Source organism: Chiloscyllium punctatum, chromosome 37 (assembly GCF_047496795.1).
Source record: "Chiloscyllium punctatum isolate Juve2018m chromosome 37, sChiPun1.3, whole genome shotgun sequence".
In the NCBI taxonomy this organism is placed as follows: Eukaryota; Metazoa; Chordata; class Chondrichthyes; order Orectolobiformes; family Hemiscylliidae; genus Chiloscyllium; species Chiloscyllium punctatum.
Genome location: NC_092775.1, coordinates 39788672 through 39807760, shown reverse-complemented (window position 1 = coordinate 39807760; position 19089 = coordinate 39788672). Strand labels below are relative to the sequence as shown.

The window sequence follows — 19089 nt, the reverse complement described above, 5'->3', positions numbered from 1 at the left end:
TGTGGAGTTTGCCCGTGGGTTTCCTCCGGGTGCTCCGGTTTCCTCCCACAGTCCAAAGATGTGCAGGTCAGGTGAATTGGCCATGCTAAATTGCCCGTAGTGTTAGGTAAGGGGTAGATGTAGATGTAGATGTAGGGGTATGGGTGGGTTACGCTTCGGCGGGATGGTGTGGACTTGTTGGGCCGAAGGGCCTGTTTCCACACTGTAAGTAATCTAATCTAAAAAAATTTCACTTAAATAAAATAGGTTTTTTGAGGGTTTTCTGCAGTGAGACTAACAACATATGTGTTGGCATTCTCATTGATTTGATTTCCATGACTGCAAGCTGTAGGTCTGGAGAGGATTGTAACTCCTCTCCAGAGCATACTGGTTTGTTGTATTGCACAGCTTAATACTATTCGAGACACTTGCAAGTCTGAATATGGTGTTTGTACTCAATAGTTAATTGTAATAAATGTCTGTTGTATTCTTCAATGCCACAATAACCAAGCCCAATTTCTTAAAATATGGGAGATAGAAATCATTGCTGTATTGGGTAAAACATCTTCCTGGAGGCCAACTCTCATGATTGCCTTCAGGCAACTCACTTAAATAGCATAATTGTATAATAAGGCATGAATACAGGCAGTCTCTGATTCACAAATATCTGATTTACAAATGTTTGCACTTATGAATGCACTCCCATACAGAGGCTTTAAAGATCCAATAGATGAATATTTCCTTTACTTACAAATGGTTGCTTTACGTGTCCTGCAATATATTTGAACTTGTGATTCAGAACAGAACCCAGTCACAACCTGGGGACAGTCTGTACATATTGACTTTAAATTACTGCTAACTTTTTAACCAAATAAGGTCAATTAATTTTGAGGTCAAGAACTGTTGTGTTGATTAAATTTTGAGTGAAGGAGGTATTGTGCTTATAAACAATTAATCTTCCTGTTACACTTCAGATTTCTCCTGTAAATAAAAAAAACAAAATTTGACTCCAAGAGTGGAATTTTTCTCTCCCTGGAGGTGGTGAGGGAAATAATTAGGCAACTACGCCTTGGACAATACCTGTCCCCTTCTTGCTAACTCCGCAGTTTAGTACTGGGTAAGCAGGCCAATGGGGAATTTCTTGTCATGCCAGCTATTAAGGCCTTTTAAAGGCCTTAACTCTCCAGCGGGACCAGAGAACCAGTCTTGTGAGCAAGTGGGAAAATTGGCTGATTGCACGACTTGATGACCAGGCCAACCTGGAGGATTTTGGTTGTGGGATGGTGGGGGGCACTCCTTTTTCTTCAACTTGCAGGCAACGAGAGAAATTGATGGGGCTCGATGATGGTGTCTGAAAGCCACACCCCTTGTCCTTGTCTCTGACTACCCATGACATCCGCCACTCCCTGCCACCTCCACATGGCCAAAAGAAAATAACTCATGTTCTTTACACGGGATCCCCTGAGGAGTAGACCTTGGCCAATTGTTATTGTCTTGAGAGCCAGGATGCTACTATCAAAGCCTGTGAAACACCAAGAATATCATAGGCCAGCTCTAAACAAGTTGGCATATGACATGAAACACCTTTTCAGTGACTGGATGGCAGGATGGTTGACATTGCAGATGCTTGAAATCTAGTGACAACACAGTCAGGAAACAAACTGGCATGGTTCTTCTGTGCCATCTCACTTTCTTTGACCTTTACTGGTTTTTGCTCCATGCTTGTTGAAGTCAGTATTTTTGAACAGACAGGACATTTCTCAAAGCATAAAACAACATTTAAATCTAAATTTAATACTTTGCTCTTTAATTAAATTCTGCGGAATGGAATTGTTTTTTTCCCCTTTCATTAACCACTCTAGAAGATCAACTTTATCATCCCAGGGTCAGTGAATGACTTCCTGCAGGGTGTCCCAATATCTTCATTGGTTTACCTGCTTGATTTGAAGGATCGAAGAAAGGATCAAAAACCTTTCTATAATACCATTGGAGGTAAGAGCAGCAGTAGACCATTTGGCCATCAAGTCTGCTGTATCATTCCATCAGATTGCGGATAATCTTATAATCCTCAAACCCACTTTTTTGCCTTTTTCCCCCAAACCCTTGATGCATTACTCATTAAAAATCTGTCTATTTCAGTCTTGAATATACGTAACAGTGCCTAGGAGAAGAATCAACCTCTCAGCATCTGCACTGTCATGTCCCCTGAAAATCTATATGTTTCAATAGGGTCTCTTTTCTCTCATCTAAACTCCCAGTGAGTACAATTCTAAGCTACTTGACCACTCCTCATAAGACAATCCCTCCATACTTGTGATCAACCTAGTGAACTTTCTCTGGACTGCCTCCAAATGATAGTATTTCTTTCCTTAGCTAAGGGGTGAAAACTGTTCACAGTATTCCAGCTGTGATTTAACTAGGGCCTTGTATAGTTTCAGCAAGACATCCCAGTTTATACTTTTCCTTTGAAATAAAGGCCAACTTTCCATTTGCCTTTCCTATTACATGCTTAACTTAGATGCTAGCTTTTTGTGATTCATGAGCAAGAACTTCCAAATCTCTCTGTGCTACAACTTTCTGTGTCTTTTTACATTTAAATAACCTTCAGCTCTTCTCCTCTTCCTGTCCAAGAGCATAACCTCATACTTTCCCACCTTGTATTCCATCTGCCAAATTTTTGCCCATTCGCTGAACTTAACCCTATGTGGAGATTTTATTACCACCTCACGACTTGCCTTCCCACCTACTTTCTCCAATATGACTATGGTACCTTTCCTTATCCAAGCAATCACTCCATGTCACAAATTATTGTGGTCTCAGCATTAATCCGTGGCACAGATTTCTTTTTGAGACACAATACCAAGAACCTCCTAGTGGTCTGATTCTACAAATCAATATCAAAAAACATTTTTCTTCTCTGTTTATAGTCATCTGTCTCTTTGTAATACATTCTAAAGAAACATGAAGTCTTTGTACTATTGCTATAATTTTAGTACCTTGTATTCCTGATGCCTTCTATTCTGAGGGTTGATCAGATATTTGGGTCTCATGTTTTCATTGGCTTTGGCATGTCAGTCTTAATAAAATAGGAGCATGATATTTTCCTTGTATTATTTTTGGTTCTATTTTCAGTGTTTCAAATCTTGATAAATTATTCTGTTATGCCACTTTTTTTGGTTTGATTTAAATGCTTTTCTCCAGCAAAGTTCTCTTCCATGAATCCTCTTTTTTTAAAAAAAAAATGCAAGCTTAGTCTTTCTCAGCTTTTTAATAATCTGCAGTTTTCTAACCAACTATCTCTGGTCTGGAAGTTTTACAATTTAAGCCTTACATCAAGGTACAGTCTATCTTTCCCTGAACTGTCCTACATTACTTTCTAGAAGAAAAACTGTATTTTGTTCTGACCTCATCAGATCTCCTCAAAAGTCACTGTAAAAGTTTTTAGGCTGTGGGTTTTCTAAACTAATGATCAATCCATGACCATTCAAAATCATATTCCATGAGGTCCACTTGGCTAACCTCCTTACAATCACTATACTTACCTCTATATCATGCCTGCAGCAGTGACACATTGAGCTGACTGGATAGGATATTGTGCAATATCTGGAGCTGTTTCATGTTGGATCACACCTTCATCTTTTGTACAGCAATGATTTAACCTTGGTTCTACATAAGTTTCATATACTAATACTATTACTAATATATGGACTTGAATAGGTATGTGATGCTTATGGAACTTTCTATTATGGTTCAGTGAGGATTGTATAGTACAAAAGGAAGCCATTTGGCCTGTCATGCCTGTGAAGGTGCAATCACTGTGAAAAGGTGATGGCTGAGTGAACGAAATTCATTTTTTTTCTCACCCATGTCTGAGAAGTTACAATACAACTGTTTATCATGCTTTTCTTTCTAGAGAATCATACTTTATCATATAAACCAGAATACATTGTTCTCCCATGGTGCATTCCACTAAATATAAATTTAAAATTGAGCAACTATAAACTGTTGCACATAAACAGTTTCTTTAATGCTATTGTCATCTTTGTGTTTATTTGTAGAAAGACCGATTTTGTGTCTATCAAGAATATTGTAGCAATCACGAAAAAGCCTTGAGACTTTTAATGGAATTGAACAAAATACCTGAAGTGCGGGCAATGCTTTTGGTAAGCTGCATGGCCTCTTCTAAAAATTGCATGGTCATGTGTTTATTTGAATATTATCTGCATAATTGGTTCATGTTGGACTGTCTAATACAATTACCATTCCTCAGTTGTATACTACTATAAATATTGATATAAACCTTGTGCATTCAGAAAATTATGTTTGGTTAGTTGAAAATATTTCCGATGTTGATTTTAATCCTATTTTGTAAGTTCCCTGGTCAAGTCTATAAACTATTTGAGAATATTATGTAGTTTTTGTAGCACTTTGAATACTAAACCCAAGATTCAATATTTATTTGTTTACATAGTATTGCTATGAGAGGAATGAATATATTTATAACTTTGGACATGAGGCTAATTTGAGTCTGCAATTTAGGTAAAGTCTTGAAACAGGAATGTTCCAAAATACCAAACCCCTTTTCTGGGTATAGTATTTGACTCAAAATTCGCATAGTCACCTGGGGAGTCAGTTGTTCCAAGTATCTGTGCATGTAAAATTGTTTTAGTGAACTAACAGTACAACTTTGTTTTTAGAACTGCATGGTTCTGGGAGGAATGAAGACCACAGATATACCACTGGAAGGCTATTTGTTAACCCCAATACAGAGAATCTGCAAATATCCTTTATTACTTAAAGTAAGTAATTGGAATAAATAGGGCTAATAAATTGTGAACATTTTGTGTGGTTTCTTACAGAAGTTAATATAATATGGTACCAAATCTTGAACAGTTCAATTTTAATTTAATCTGACTGAATTTCCACAAAAAAAAAACAAATCTATAATTTGAATGTTATTGTTGTGAAATGTTTCTAATTATTATTTAATTTTTTGGAGGTCAGAAATTTAAGTTAGTAGGAAAACGTGCAGACAATTTCTTTCTTAAAGCTGATTTGTTAGTTCATGATTGCAATGGCGCAACTGAACATTTACAAAAGATTTTCCATTTGTAGTAATTATTTTAGTTACAGTAGTTAAATTCCATTGTTGAGAGATGGGGTTGAATTTTTTTAGGCAAAGTGCCAGTTGAGTTGAATAGTTTTGGAGAGTTTTTCACGGTGAGACCTAGCAAGATTTCTTATTGTATCTTATTACTCTTCTCATTAACCACAATGACGTGTGTCTGTCTGTCTGTCTGTCTCTCTATCTCTCTCTCTCTATATCTCTCTCTCTCTCTCTCTCTCTCTCTCTATCTCTCTCTCTCTATCTCTCTCTCTATCTATCTCTCTCTCTCTCACTTTCTCACTCTCTCACTCTCTCTCTCTGTACCCCTCCCTGAATCTAGCCTGCCCATGCCACACACCATTCTCATAACAACTTGCCAATTAGCAGATATCACCAAAAGAGTGGTATCCTTTGCACCAGTGCCATATTTAAAAAGGCCTTTCTACATCCAAACAAGATTGGCAGTTTACTTTTGATTCTCACCAAGAATGTAATGGCATAGTAACCACAAAGCCACACTGCTCACAGCATGGCTGCTGCTCTCTCTTGCAGATACAATCCCATTCTCTCACCCTTGTTGGTGTGTAACCACCAGACACACAGTTTGTCTTCAGCTATGTCTTCTTTAAAAACCCCGCCCTAAATCACTATTACTCTATCCCCACCACCCCCCACCCACCCCCCGCAGTGCACACTGATCTTTTGTTGACAGCTGGCAAAAATGAACACAAATGAAACAAGTAGAGGTTGCAGTTCACCCCCACAATCCAAACTTAATACTGGCATGCTGATAAGCAACTATTCTAAAGTTCATCATTTTCTGCTGCACCCACCCCTCATCGTCTAGAACTGGGTGCCAGTCTATGCACTGTCTAGTTTATAGCACCTGATGCAGCTGAGCCCTCAAGCACAAGGAAAGCTTCCTTCACCCAACATCATCTTCCTACTTATTGGAAGACGACTCCCATTTTCCCAGTTCCACAGTATCTATCATTGCCTGATCCAATTGTGCAGACACAGCATGCCACGATGATGCAGCAGACTCTTTCCAGATAAGACTGCAGAATGCCTCTAGACTGGTCCAAGCAGTGGAGTTTCATCTTCAATAGCCCTAGCATCTGCTCCACCGCAGTCTGGGATGCAACATGTGCACCTACCTGGTGAAGGTTCCATAGTGGCTGAGTGTCCAACACTTTCATCCAAAAGGGAATTCCTGCTGAATTCTGACCTCCTTCCCGTCCGAAACTCCCATCAATCATTTAACTTGCCATTGCATTCAGTAGAGATTCTCCCTTCCCCCATGCCACTGTGTTGGTCCCCACATGCCTCTGCAAAAACTCCACCTCCTACCACCAGCTTTGGCTCCCAGACCCTTATTGGTAGTAATCCCACCCCACTCGCGATGCCTGGACAGACATGCTTTACACTTCCCTCCATGCACAGGCCCCTAGGGACTGTATTCACCATGACATCTGAACAACTTCAAATAGTCCCTAAGTGACTGGCCAGCTACCGATCACTGTCTTTGTCTTTGCAGCTCTCCGACTGCTTATGAAAGCCCTACAGACTGACCATTTATCACATCTTGGTCTGTAGTCAGATGTATTCCTTGGCAGTGCCTGGCCTGAGGGTTGACTGTGGCTATGCTGCTGGACCTGTGTAGACTGTACACATGACTGATGGTAGGGTCCTTTGACTGGGAATAGCCCACCATTTTCTGGACTGCAGATGAGCTTCACACCCACTTTCTGACATGGCCATTTGGTTGAATAAACAAGCAGCACATTTGCCATAAAGGCAGCTGACACATGCTGTAGGTGTTACATTGCTGTACAGGTAATGTTTTTTGCCAAACCTGATAGTCAAGTTGCTTGTCAGTAGGGATCTGTGTGTCTGCACAAATGAATATGTCGACACAGCAATGCCTTTTGGCTCTGGTAAATGTGTCAATACGCTAACAGGCACAGTATGGCAAGACAGGGTAGGATGCTGAAAGCCTGCAGATAGGGATCAAGTGAGCAAGAGAGCAAACTCTGAGATGCAGCTGGTCCAATCCCAATGCTGAGTGCCTGTCCAGAATGTGCAAGGTTTCCCTACTGCAGCTTTCCAATGTTAGTTGCTGAGGTGCGCTGCACTGCAGATCTGTACATCCGAAACATCATGCAAGTGGATTGGAGAGGATCCTGAGAGGTCGGCAAATGTCCAATACCTGTGTTTGAATGAGGGTGTATGTAGCCAGTACCCCGGGACTCATACCCTGAAGTGCTGTTTGGTGCAATTCTCAGCCAGCGGTGAGTTTCATTCGCCAGGTTCACTTGCTCTGACTTCGATGTGGAGAATTCTTGATCCCAAATTTGTTTGATGCATTTGATAAGATGGAAGTTAAATATTAATGATACAAGCTTTGTCATTCATAAGGCATTTAACAAGTGATGATCTTACTTGGCCACTCACTGCTGCGTTGAGAGAAACCCCTCTCAATGCTTGGTAAATGCAGCCAGTTGCTCCTGAAGACAAGATAGGCCTTGTTGGAATTCTTACCCAATTCTCCACGAATCTTGCCATAGCCCATGTCATATAGGTCTTGATAACATTCTGCCCATGGTGCTTACTATGTAATGCTAGTTTCAAGAAATGTGTCACAGCCAAGATCTTGAAAATTTTATTTGTGTATCGACCTGAGCATTGTAGAAAGTTAACACCAAACATAATTTTCAAGTGAAACAGGGTCAGAGGACAGGCATAATTGGAGAAGTATCTTGTTTTACCTTCACGTATCACATAATTCCTGATTCATGTTTGTTTTTTGATAAAAGCCAAAATGTTGCTTTTAAACTGCTCCAGTCCTGTGGAAAGACATTCACTTTAAACTTTTTAAAATGGTTTGTTCCCTAACTAATTTTTGTCATGTAACACAATAATAAGTTCATAACTGTTCTGAATAGTTCATGTAAATCATTATGCATCAAATACTTGGGAAGAAATGGTCCAAAACTACATTCTGAGTTCAAGGTAAAATCTGAGTTTAGTGCTTCTGCTTTATTATATCAGATCCTAAGTGTTTTCTTGGGATTTATGATAGCTTTTCAGCACAATAGCATATCCCAAAAATTCCCCTGTTGTTGAAACCAGATGATGCATAATGCACAGGAGCTGATGTTTAGAAATGTTAATGGACAAATTTTCACAATTGAGAATGAAGTGTTATTTTAGAATGTTAATGCACTCAAGACAGTGTTCAACAATTTGATATCTTGCCTTGTTGGAGTTTTAGGATAGATCAGTATGCTACAGAAATTTGAAGTTTTATTCTTCAGTGAGTTTGCATGACTGGGAGGATTTGAGTAATGTATTCTATTCTTGCTAGTGTTGAGTTGAGGGATTTCCTTCATTATTGTGAGAATGTGTTTATGCTGTTAATGCTTTTGCCTCTGATTTAGTTTGTTGTTGTAATCTGTAGCAAAAGAACACAGCAGGCAAACCCAAGTCTCTTGCATGCACTTCAGATTACAGATTAGTGTTGAAAATTGATGAAAAGGTTCCCCTCTTTTATGTTGCCTTTTTATGTGTACTTGAGCCATTTTTTTTTTGAAATGGCAGGAATACAAGTGATACACTGGCCCAGTCAAAGTGTTCCTTACAAATAACAAACTGATTTGGATTTTGGAAATCTTGATTAGTTTTAGTTTCAAATTTGATTTCCAAGCAACTTAACGTTTTTAGTTCCTTTCCTGATCACAGTGTGATTCATGTGACATGTTGAGCAATATATACTGTAGATCTGATATTAAGGAGCCAAATGTTTTTTATAGAGTTTTAGGTGGCAACTGGCAAATGGATTCACAGAAAGCATACAATGAAGATTCATAGAAAACAGGTTTTATAGTTTTGAAGAAAGACTGGTGAAAAATCAGATTGTCCACTCTTTTCTTTTATTTAATAGTACCTAGGACCAGAGGACATAATTTCAGAATAAAGGGTTGGGCATTTAAGACCGAGATGAGGAGGAATTTCATCTCTGAGGATAGTGAATCTATGGAATTCGTTACCATATGGGACTGTCAAGGCTGGATTATTAGTGCATTCAAAACTGAAATAGATTTTTAGTTAGTAAGGGAATCATCGATTATAGGGAAAAGTCAGGAAAGTGGAGTTATCCAATCATCCACCATCTCATTGTATAGTGGAACAGACTCAATTGGCTGAATAGCTCCTGCACTTTATGTTTGGAAATGTTTGTCTTTAGGCTTTTCATAGAATCCCTACAGTATGGAAAGAGGCCATTTTGACCAACAAGTCCACACCAACACTCCGAAGAACTTCCCATTCAGACTAAACCCGTTACCCTATCCCTGTAACCCTAAATTTCCCACAAATAATCCAACTAACCTACACATCCCTGGGCACTATGGGTAATTTGGCATGGACAATCCACATAACCCGCTCATCTTTTGGACTGTGGGAGGAAACTGGAGCACCTGGAGGAAACCCATGCAGACACAGGGAGAATGTGCAAACTCCACACAGACAGGTACCTGAGGGTGGAATTGAACCCTGGTCCCTGGTACTGTGGGGCAGCAGTGCTAGCCACTGAGCCACCGTGCTGCCCACTAGCATCTATGCTTGTGTCTAAATATACAATGGAGTACCTTGATGGATCCTGAAGTGCTTATTTTTCAACCTGCCTTTTTTCATGGGTCAAGTTTAAAAGCCATTTCTGTTGGGAATACAGGTTTCACTTGTGAAGCTGTTTTGGGTCGAGTGCACCTGAAATAGGGTCAGCATAACACAAGAAAAAACAAGAACATAAATCATTGTTCCTTTTTCAGGCTTAAACTTTTTCATTGAACAGAAGCAGAACAACGTATTTAAGTGCAAATATTTGAGGTTTGTCTCTGTTTTGGTTGAACATAACAATCTTGTTTGGGGAATTGAAGTCTAATGTGCACTGAAGATTTTTGAAGTAAGCAGAAGAGACGGATAATTTGTGTTAATCTTAAGTATTTGCGTTTGCTAGCCAGTTAGACCTAAATATTCCCATGCATCAGCAATTGAAGTCCAATATGTTGAACTACATATTTTATTTTACAAGCATTTATGCATTCTGTAATATATAGTCAGAGAATTGCAATAAGGGAGGATTTGTTGGTGCTGCAGGGAAATAGACTTGCTACATTTTATCTCTTCAGATTGTCATTATCAGTGGTATTACACAGATAAAATAACTTTTTGGAGTTATTATTTTGCTGTTGAATTTGGTAATCCACATAATACTTCTACAAGATTTCATGAATTTTAGTCATCAGTTATTATGTGGCACTCAGTTTCAGTATCTTCCAATTGCATTTTCCAAAACAAGGCAGTGCAGAGCCAACATTTGTTTACCCAATATATTTTAATCACTGAACCAATTTGCCAGCCTACAGATCTTGAAATGCTTTCGTCCCAAGCTCTGCTGGCAATTCTTTGACTTCAACAGAAATTGCTGCCCAACCTTAGCAGATCGAGAAGTATCTGGAGACAGAAAGCAGAGTCAGTGTTTTGGGTCCAGTGAGCCTTCTTCAGGGTTCTTTGACTGGCCTTGCAGAGTGATAGTTTACATAACTTTGACAGATCAGAAAATGTTCCTGCATCAAAATAGTTTGCAACTGGTGGTCATTTCTGAAGAGGGGCAGAACTGTTGCAAGTATCCTTCCTCTTAATTGGTCCATTGAAATCAAACCTTGAGGCATCCCATCCTAAACATTGTAAATGTGGTTCCTTTCATCTCTATTACTTTCTCAGCATTTTCTTTGATGTGGCCCATGAGAAACTTCCATGTGCCAATGCTTTTGTTCATCTTCCCATTTTAGCCCTCATAATCTTAGATCTAACTGCAGTCCATGTGTGTCATGACATGAAAAATGTATTGGGTAATGTTTTCAATTTGGGAGCATCATTTTAGTAGCACTTTAAATTTACTTTCTCTTTGACTCGTACATTATTAATACCCGTTGTGATCTCCAGAGCAGTCCCAGCAGAGTTGCAGAATTGTGCAAGTATTTTGCTGATCATCAAACATTATGGGAACACCCGTTGCTGTCTGGAACTGGCTGTGCTCCCAGCTCACAGCCCCCAGCCCTGTGCTCCCATGCGATCCTGTGTTGCAGTCTGTCCCAAGTGGTGTTGTAATGAGTTTATAATGAATGAACTGGGCTTCATGTGACCTGTGACCCATACTTCAGCCAGGTAGTATTGTCCAAAATGTTCTTTGTAAACTAGGCTGCAAAAAGTGTTATAAATTGCAGAATGTGATACATTATACTCGTTCATTTACGTGTTTTAGGATTGTATAAAAGCTTGCAATGTTTGAATTCCCTGAAATTTTCACCAAACAAGCTTCCCTACCCATTTTTCTCTTCAGTTTTCTTCCCTCCCTCACCCTAGTTCTGTGCCTGAAGTCAGAACTTTGTCAGGTCTTCTCAAATTAGGGATGCATATCAGGCCAGCTGAACACAGAGATATGTGCAGTGCATTCACAAACAAAAAAATAGAAATTGCTCGAAAAACTCAGCAAGTCTGCTAGCATCTGTGGAAAGAAATCAGAATTAACAATTCTGATCTGACCCTTCCCCAGAACATGATTTGGAGATGCAGGTGTTGGACCGGGGTGCACAATCTTAAAAATCACACAGTCCAACAGGTTTATTTGAAAGCACTAGCTTTTGGAGCGCTGCTCTTTCATCAGGTGGTTGTGGAGTGTAAGATCGTAAGACACCGAATTTATAGCAAAAGTTTAAAGCATGATGTAACTGAAATCATATATTTTAAAAGACCTGGATTGTTTGTTAAGTCTCCATCTTTTAGAATGATTTGGAGGTATCGGTGTTGAACTGGGATGGACAAAGTTAAAAATCACACAACACCATGTTATAGTCCAACAGGTTTATTTGGAAGCACTAGCTTTCAAGATGCTGCCTCTTGGTCCTGCTCCCTATGAGTCTGTAGGAGAGAGAGAGAGAGAGAGAGAGAGAGAGAGTGTGTGTGTGTGTGTGTGTGTGTGTGTCTAGTGCAGGGGTGGGGAACCTGCGGCCTTCTAGGACATTGTATGCGGCCTTTTGAATGAATCTAAATTGTGCAGATCAAATCTTTTTTATTTATTAATTTTTTTTCATCCTTTTATTATTTTTATTTTAATCTTAAAATTAATGTATTTAAAATACCAGAGAGTAAAAGAAAATTCAACGAAATAATCCTCACAGACTGACCGCCACAATTAAAAAATTGGTAAGTCATAAGGCTCCTAAAGAACTACAGATGGAATTGATTGAGTTCTCAGAAGATGACATTTTATTTGACGCTAAGAAAGATCTGATTGAAATATGGAAAAATGCAATAGCATACCCATGCCTTCGGCAACATGCACGAAAAATGCTTTCTTGCTTTTCAACCACTTATTGCTGCGAATCTACATTCTCCTACTTAACCAAAATCAAGACGCCTTTAAGGTCACAAATGACACATACCCATCTAGAGGATCAGCTAAAACTGCAGACCTCCACGCTGCAACCAAATATTCAAATGCTTTCCTGCAAAAAGCAGTCACAACAAAGTCATTAAAAAATTAGTTAACTTTAGAATTCACATTTTTTTTCATTTTTTTTAGTTTGTAGTTAGATTTTTACAAAATAATGTGAATTTTGAAGAATACATTATTGAAGTTTCTTGGATGTGACCTTATTAGATTACAACTAACATAATGCGGCTTTCCAACATGAAAAGGTTCCCCACCTCTGGTCTAGTGCATTGGGGTCACCTGCAGTGTTGCATGAATCCAAGTTCACGGTTGAGGACATACACTTCCCCCACCACCCCCACCCTCCAACACACACACACACACACACACGGAGATATAAGTTTGTAGGGTGAATTTGTACTTGCAGAATCATATTTTGTTTTGCTCAAAAACTTCATGAATCCATGTAAGGTTCTGTAAATCCCTTTTTTAGAAATAGAATCAGTCTGAACATTGGGGCATACACAGCCTCACACAGGGCACCTCACACCTTCAATGCATTATCTGAGACGACATGGCGCCTATCGTTAAAGTTTACTTGAGAATGTAACTTTTCAAAAAAAAAAGTTCTGGGGTTTACATATGAAAGAACTGAAACTAGCATGGTCATTCTAAAAACAATCCAGGTTTTTTTCAATATATAATTTCAGTTACATCACACTGTAAACTTTTGCTATAAATTCTGTGTCTTATGATCTTATAGTCCACAACCACCTGATGAAGGAGCAACGCTCCGAAAGCTAGTGCTTCTAAATAAACCTGTTGGACTATAACCTAGTGTTGTGTGATTTTTAACTTTCTCAGAACAGTAATTCACAAACTGTGTTAATTTTCTGGAAGCAATAGGTTTTCATACCTTTTTTGGCTACTGAAGAGCACAGGATAAAGTTTTCTGCCTGCAACCTAACCTGCAAATATTTTGTGAAATCTGAAGATGCTTCACTGACCAAAGTGGAGAGAAACTTTGGTGTTCCCACCTAGAACACTTGTTATGTGATATAGTGTGGACATTGTTGTGTATATCTGAATATTTTCTAACTCGTGGCAAAATCTACTTTTAGCAGAGAAGTTCACAGGTGAATTAATGCTGGAGCCATTACAACGTACATAAATAATTTGAAGTCGGGGCCTTGGGGAAAAGGGAAGCAATATTAAGATTGCAGTGAAAAATCGGTGCAGATGCAAGGGTAAATAGGTAAAACTAAGGCTACATGAAGATTATTATGTGCAGCTCTGGTCACTGTACTGAATATAACAAGCTATGGAGTAATGTCGAAAAGAACAACCAAATTGGGAAGTATGTAAACCAGGTGAAGACCAGACCTGGATTTGTCTTGTCCTTTAACCAGTTGCATTCTAGAACAAGATCAGGTCAGATTTGCAAATGTACTAAACTGTTATTTCTGATTTATTCTCTCCCTAATCTCATCAGTGACTGTATTCTTGAAATAAAACTTCTAACATATTAAACTGAGATTTTCTATTACAGTTTTTGCTCATCTAAGCCTGAGGAAATGAATCAATGAATTAGGTGGAGAGAAATGTATACTTCTATTTAGTTTTTTTTAAAGAAAAAGAAATTCACCTTGATCAGTGCATAGAATTTGTGAAATGTAATTTTTAATTTCAAGAAAATGTATTTGAAAGGAACTATCACTCTTATTGGAGACGTAGTATTGACAGCTGAATTTGGTTTTAGGTACTGCGTTTCATGCATTTTGGTTTCTGAGGTGACAGTGAAGTTTGAGTTTCAGTTCTCTATTTCTTGCAGGAGTTGCTAAAACGGACCCCCAAAAAGCACAGTGATAACTCTGCAGTGGAAAAAGCCTTGCAAGCAATGAAAGCCGTGTGCACTAACATTAATGAAACCAAGAGGCAAATGGAGAAACTGGAAGCTTTGGAACATCTGCAGTCATCAATTGAAGGATGGGAGGTATGAGTAAAAGGATGGATGAAATGACAAGCATTTATGACTTACTTTATTTGAAATGTTTAACAGAGCATTTTCAAGTCTTCTAATTTAATAGTAAAAATATATTTCCATTTCTAAACCCATCAAAAGAAAGCAATTTCCTTGTTCAGTTGACTATCGCCATTAGATATGATTCTTCACAGTGTATCCGTTTAAAATTCTGAAACTAAGTTAACACAAGTTTCTTTCTTTCACAACACTTTCTAGTGGAAACCCTGTAAATTCAACTCCTGCTGTTTCACTGAAAAAATGCCGGACTTCATATTCCCTTAATGTTTGCATCCACAATGTAAAAACCTGTATTAGACGCATTTATGTAACTTTCATGCCAATTAAAACATTTTATGGGAGAAATGACGTAATTCTAGGTGTGCATTACTATGGACCCTGTCCTTAACACCGTCCATCCTGGATACAGCATTGCATGATGACCTAATAAGTCTTATTAATCTTAGATTTTTGTTAAAGCTGTGACCTAACACTTGTCATTCCTGTACATGATTCATTTCTAATGCAATCCTAATTCTGCTGTGAATGTCTCTTTTGTTTAAAGAAGTGAAGACCATTGCTGTTGCAGCTAGCGTGTTGCAGTAGCAGCAGCTGCAAAGATTATGTAATTTTTCTGACTAAAGGAAGTGCCTTCTCTGTGGTCTTGACTGAATGCTGGACAATAAAGTATTCTGCTGAACATTTTGAGGCAAACCATACTTGTTTAATGCTTTACTTTTTTGTGTCAATATAAGATTGTGATGCTTTTAGTTTTCGTCCCCTGCCCATAAACATAGGTTTTTATTTACCACACTCTGTGCCCTAAAGATACCATGTTGCGTTGTCATAGAGTTTGAGGTGGTGGATTGAACTCTCTAGTCCCCTCTTTTACCAATCTGAATGATTTAACCACAGTTCTAATGTAAAATTCAAGGCTCGTTAAGTGGACGTTTTAAACAGAAACAATGCAACAGCTAAAAAGAGAAAAAAAGTCTGAATATCAGGGTGCACTAGTTTTCATCAACCGAAGATTAAGCTGCGTGTGCAACAACTTGTGTTAACATTGTGCCTTTAAGCTAATAAGATATTCCAAGGTACTTAGTAGGATCATTAACAAGTGAATAATGATGAAATTAGAAAGACATTGGATCGAAGATCAAAAGCTTGGTCAAAGTGGTAAACTTCAAGAACTGTGTTAAAAGAATATTAAATTGTTTTGAAATGTTGAAGTCAGTCGAGGCATTTATAAAAACATTCAATGTGGTACAGTGCATCACAGATGTGTATCAAACAAAATAATTGAAGGTGTGTGTGGCAGTGTTGGCCCAATGAAAATTTTGATTGCAGAAGATGCCAGACTTGTAGAAGTTCAGAGATCTTGGAAGCATGTGAGCCTAAGGAAGGTTGGGGACATAAAGGGTGAGGTGTGGTGGAATATGATAAACAGCATTTGAATTTTAAAATTGGTTCCTAATTTCCAAATGACTTTATATGAGCATGGGTGATAGGAAAATGGGATTGGGTATGATTTAGGATAAAGATAACAGAGGTTTAGATGAATTTAACTTTACAGACGGTCCAAAAATATGTTAATGTATTTTATCATCTCACTGATGAAGGAACTTTCTGTGGAGGTTATGCTACTGATAGCTGAAGTTTTCATACCTTCCTGACTAATATGACCAATTATTTACTGTAGTATACAACATAGATTAATGGGGAAAGTGAGGACTGCAGATGCTGGAGATCAGAGCTGAAAATGTGTTGCTGGAAAAGCGCAGCAGGTCAGGCAGCATCCAAGGAGCAGGAGAATCGACATTTCGGGCATGAGCCCTGAAGAAGGGCTGACCTGCTGCGCTTTTCCAGCAACACATTTTCAACATAGATTAATGCCAATGGCTTTCATACCTAATGACTGTATGCAGTTTAGGCTGTGGGCCTCATTCTTTTTTACATGTGGTATGCAAGGTGGTCTCCGTTTTCTGTTTATCCTCATTTATGTCAAAGGTATTTCAGAATGTTTAAGAACAGAATATACTTGTTACTTCAGCAGTTAAAGTAATCTAAATTTGGTTCTACAGTTAATCATACTGATTGCTTTATTTGGGGAAGATTGAAGCTTTTCCAGCAAATCTTGCAACTTGTCACTTTCTTCCTTATGTTCTAAATATACACAGGCAAGTTGCATTCAGCTGTTGTGTGTTTGAGTACATTCAGCTGTGTACTTCCACATGGACTGCCAAAGATATTCTGAGTGGGTATTAATGCAAGAAAGAAAAATATAGCGAATAATTACACAATTAAACTTGCAGCTATTTTGTTGTATATTACGTTGTCTTGTACTTGGAGTTTGTAAAATGAAATAACATCCAACTATGCATAATACTGAATGTGTTCAATATATTTCTTTGCCAGGGTTCAAATTTGACAGATATATGCACTGAGCTGCTTCAGCAAGGACCTTTGTTAAAGATCTCAGCTGGAAATATTCAGGAGCGAGTGTTCTTTTTGTTTGATAACTTGCTGGTATACTGCAAAAGAAAGTCAAGGTACGTCATGACTTGGATCAATTGAAAGGCATCCTAAAAAGAATTGCAGTTACTGACTTTGAGCCTCAATTAATTTGGTTAGAGTTAAAAACTTGCAAACCTCACCATTTATTCTGGGCATCACAACTTTGAACGTACACCATCTTCTTGGAAGTATAATAGTTGGTGAACAATGTTTGTCAAACTGAGTGAGCACATCCTATTCTCAGCCAAATGTGTATATTACGTGGCCTTCCAATCTGAAAATGCTTATTCCAAGGAGAAATGAATCTGGATAATTGTGGGAATCAATGACCATTAAATACATGTTGAAAATTGGTAAACCTATCTATGAAAGGCAGTCTTGTGCTTTTCTCCTTGATGAAATTGAAGTGAATCATACCTAAGGAAGGAAACTGGTCTCGAGTCTTTTACTGAAAAGATTTGGAAATGAAAAGTAATGATTTCCCTACACTTCTGTAGTGCTGATTTGGCAGTTATTCTAAATCTGTTCGAGATCAGCTGTTCCTTCAGTGTCTGAATGAACTTTGGTGTACATCACTCTTTCAAATGCTTTTATTTGTTGCTTTGTAGATCTTAATGTAAAATATTAATACTTTCCCTGCAGCAAGCTGATGAATACAACCTTCTTAACATGCACAGGAAGTATAAGTATGGAGTATAAATGAGATAAACTTGCTATATAGAAAATTTTTAAATGTTACTTTAGCTACAGGTATATACAATCACACTGTAACTGTTGAATTAAACTAAACTTGAATTGGAAATGCCAACATTTTACTTTTAGAATGGTCTGTAAGACACAAGTATGACAAAAAATTTCGTAACAGACTTTAGTAAAATATATGAACAGAATATTTAAGGGTAGGTGATTAGGATGATTTTCTGACTTCTGTTAAATTCCAGAAGAAGAGTAGTTGCTGGTAAGGCTGTTCTGTAAGAAATTATATGGTACAAATATTTCCTGCTGAGTTTGATTGACTAAATGGCAATAAGAGATGGATTGTTGACTCATCAGTTCAAATCTAAGCAAGGCATTGTGTTATTATTAACTTGTACGATATTAATGTTTTGGACTTGCATGCAGTTTAAAAGTAGTCATTTCAGTTGCTCAATTTGTTGTAAAGTTGAAGTAAATTTGGAACACAAGGACAAAAGTGGGAATTTTGCTCCCCTCAACTCTCAAGGCAGCTCTATCTGCCCATTTTTCTCCACATCCCTTCATCTTTTCACTGACCAAGTTAAATATGTATCCTGCTTTCAAAGCTTGACTTACTTCACTCTCTAGAAAAGGTATCCATACTATTGTCATCATTTGAGTGAAGGTGATGTTTGGTTTATTTATAAGTCTAAAGGTTAAACTTGGAAAACTGTATTCTGTTAGAAATGCTTGTTTTTCCTTTCTTTAGGGTTGCTAGTAAGAAGTCAACCAAGCGCACCAAATCTATAAATGGTGCCCAATACATTTTCCGTGGAAGAATCAACACCGAGGTAATGGAAGTGGAGAACGTTGAAGATGGAACAGGTATTTTACCTGCTAATGTTTTCTTCTATTGTTCCCCTTCTGAAGGTGAAAATGATTGTTTGCTGTAATACATTTCCATGTATTTTTGTCCTTTGGTATCTCCCCCAAATAGCTATTATTTTATATAGATCTTTATCAAATACTCTAAATGGCAGACTATTTCACTGCAGAAGGTTTCATTTCTGTTTAATTCTCATGTTAGTTGATGCTGACACATACACGTCCATCAAGGGCTTGAGACTACTATTGGGTGCAACAGCTTTAAACATAGCATCGCTTTTCAGCGGTTGTTTATTTGCGGGTTGGCGGTAAGCGTTTGGCATTTGGGAGTTGTGTGGAAGCCCAGTTTTCACATTATTTTCCATTTTCAAGTTTCAAGCTGCAGAATTTAACTTTGTAATTGAATAATATGAC

At 38.1% G+C, this 19089-nt stretch overlaps 1 protein-coding gene across 1 annotated transcript in view; it reads left to right on the top strand.

Moving 5' to 3' along the window:
- prex1 (phosphatidylinositol-3,4,5-trisphosphate-dependent Rac exchange factor 1) overlaps nt 1-19089 on the top strand; it is a 230505-nt gene that overhangs the window by 89285 nt on the left and 122131 nt on the right. The window contains exons 4-8 of the mRNA XM_072556629.1: nt 4038-4142; nt 4677-4778; nt 14413-14574; nt 17017-17150; nt 18560-18675. Coding sequence (XP_072412730.1) covers nt 4038-4142; nt 4677-4778; nt 14413-14574; nt 17017-17150; nt 18560-18675 — 619 coding nt within the window. The remainder of the gene's footprint in view (nt 1-4037; nt 4143-4676; nt 4779-14412; nt 14575-17016; nt 17151-18559; nt 18676-19089) is intronic.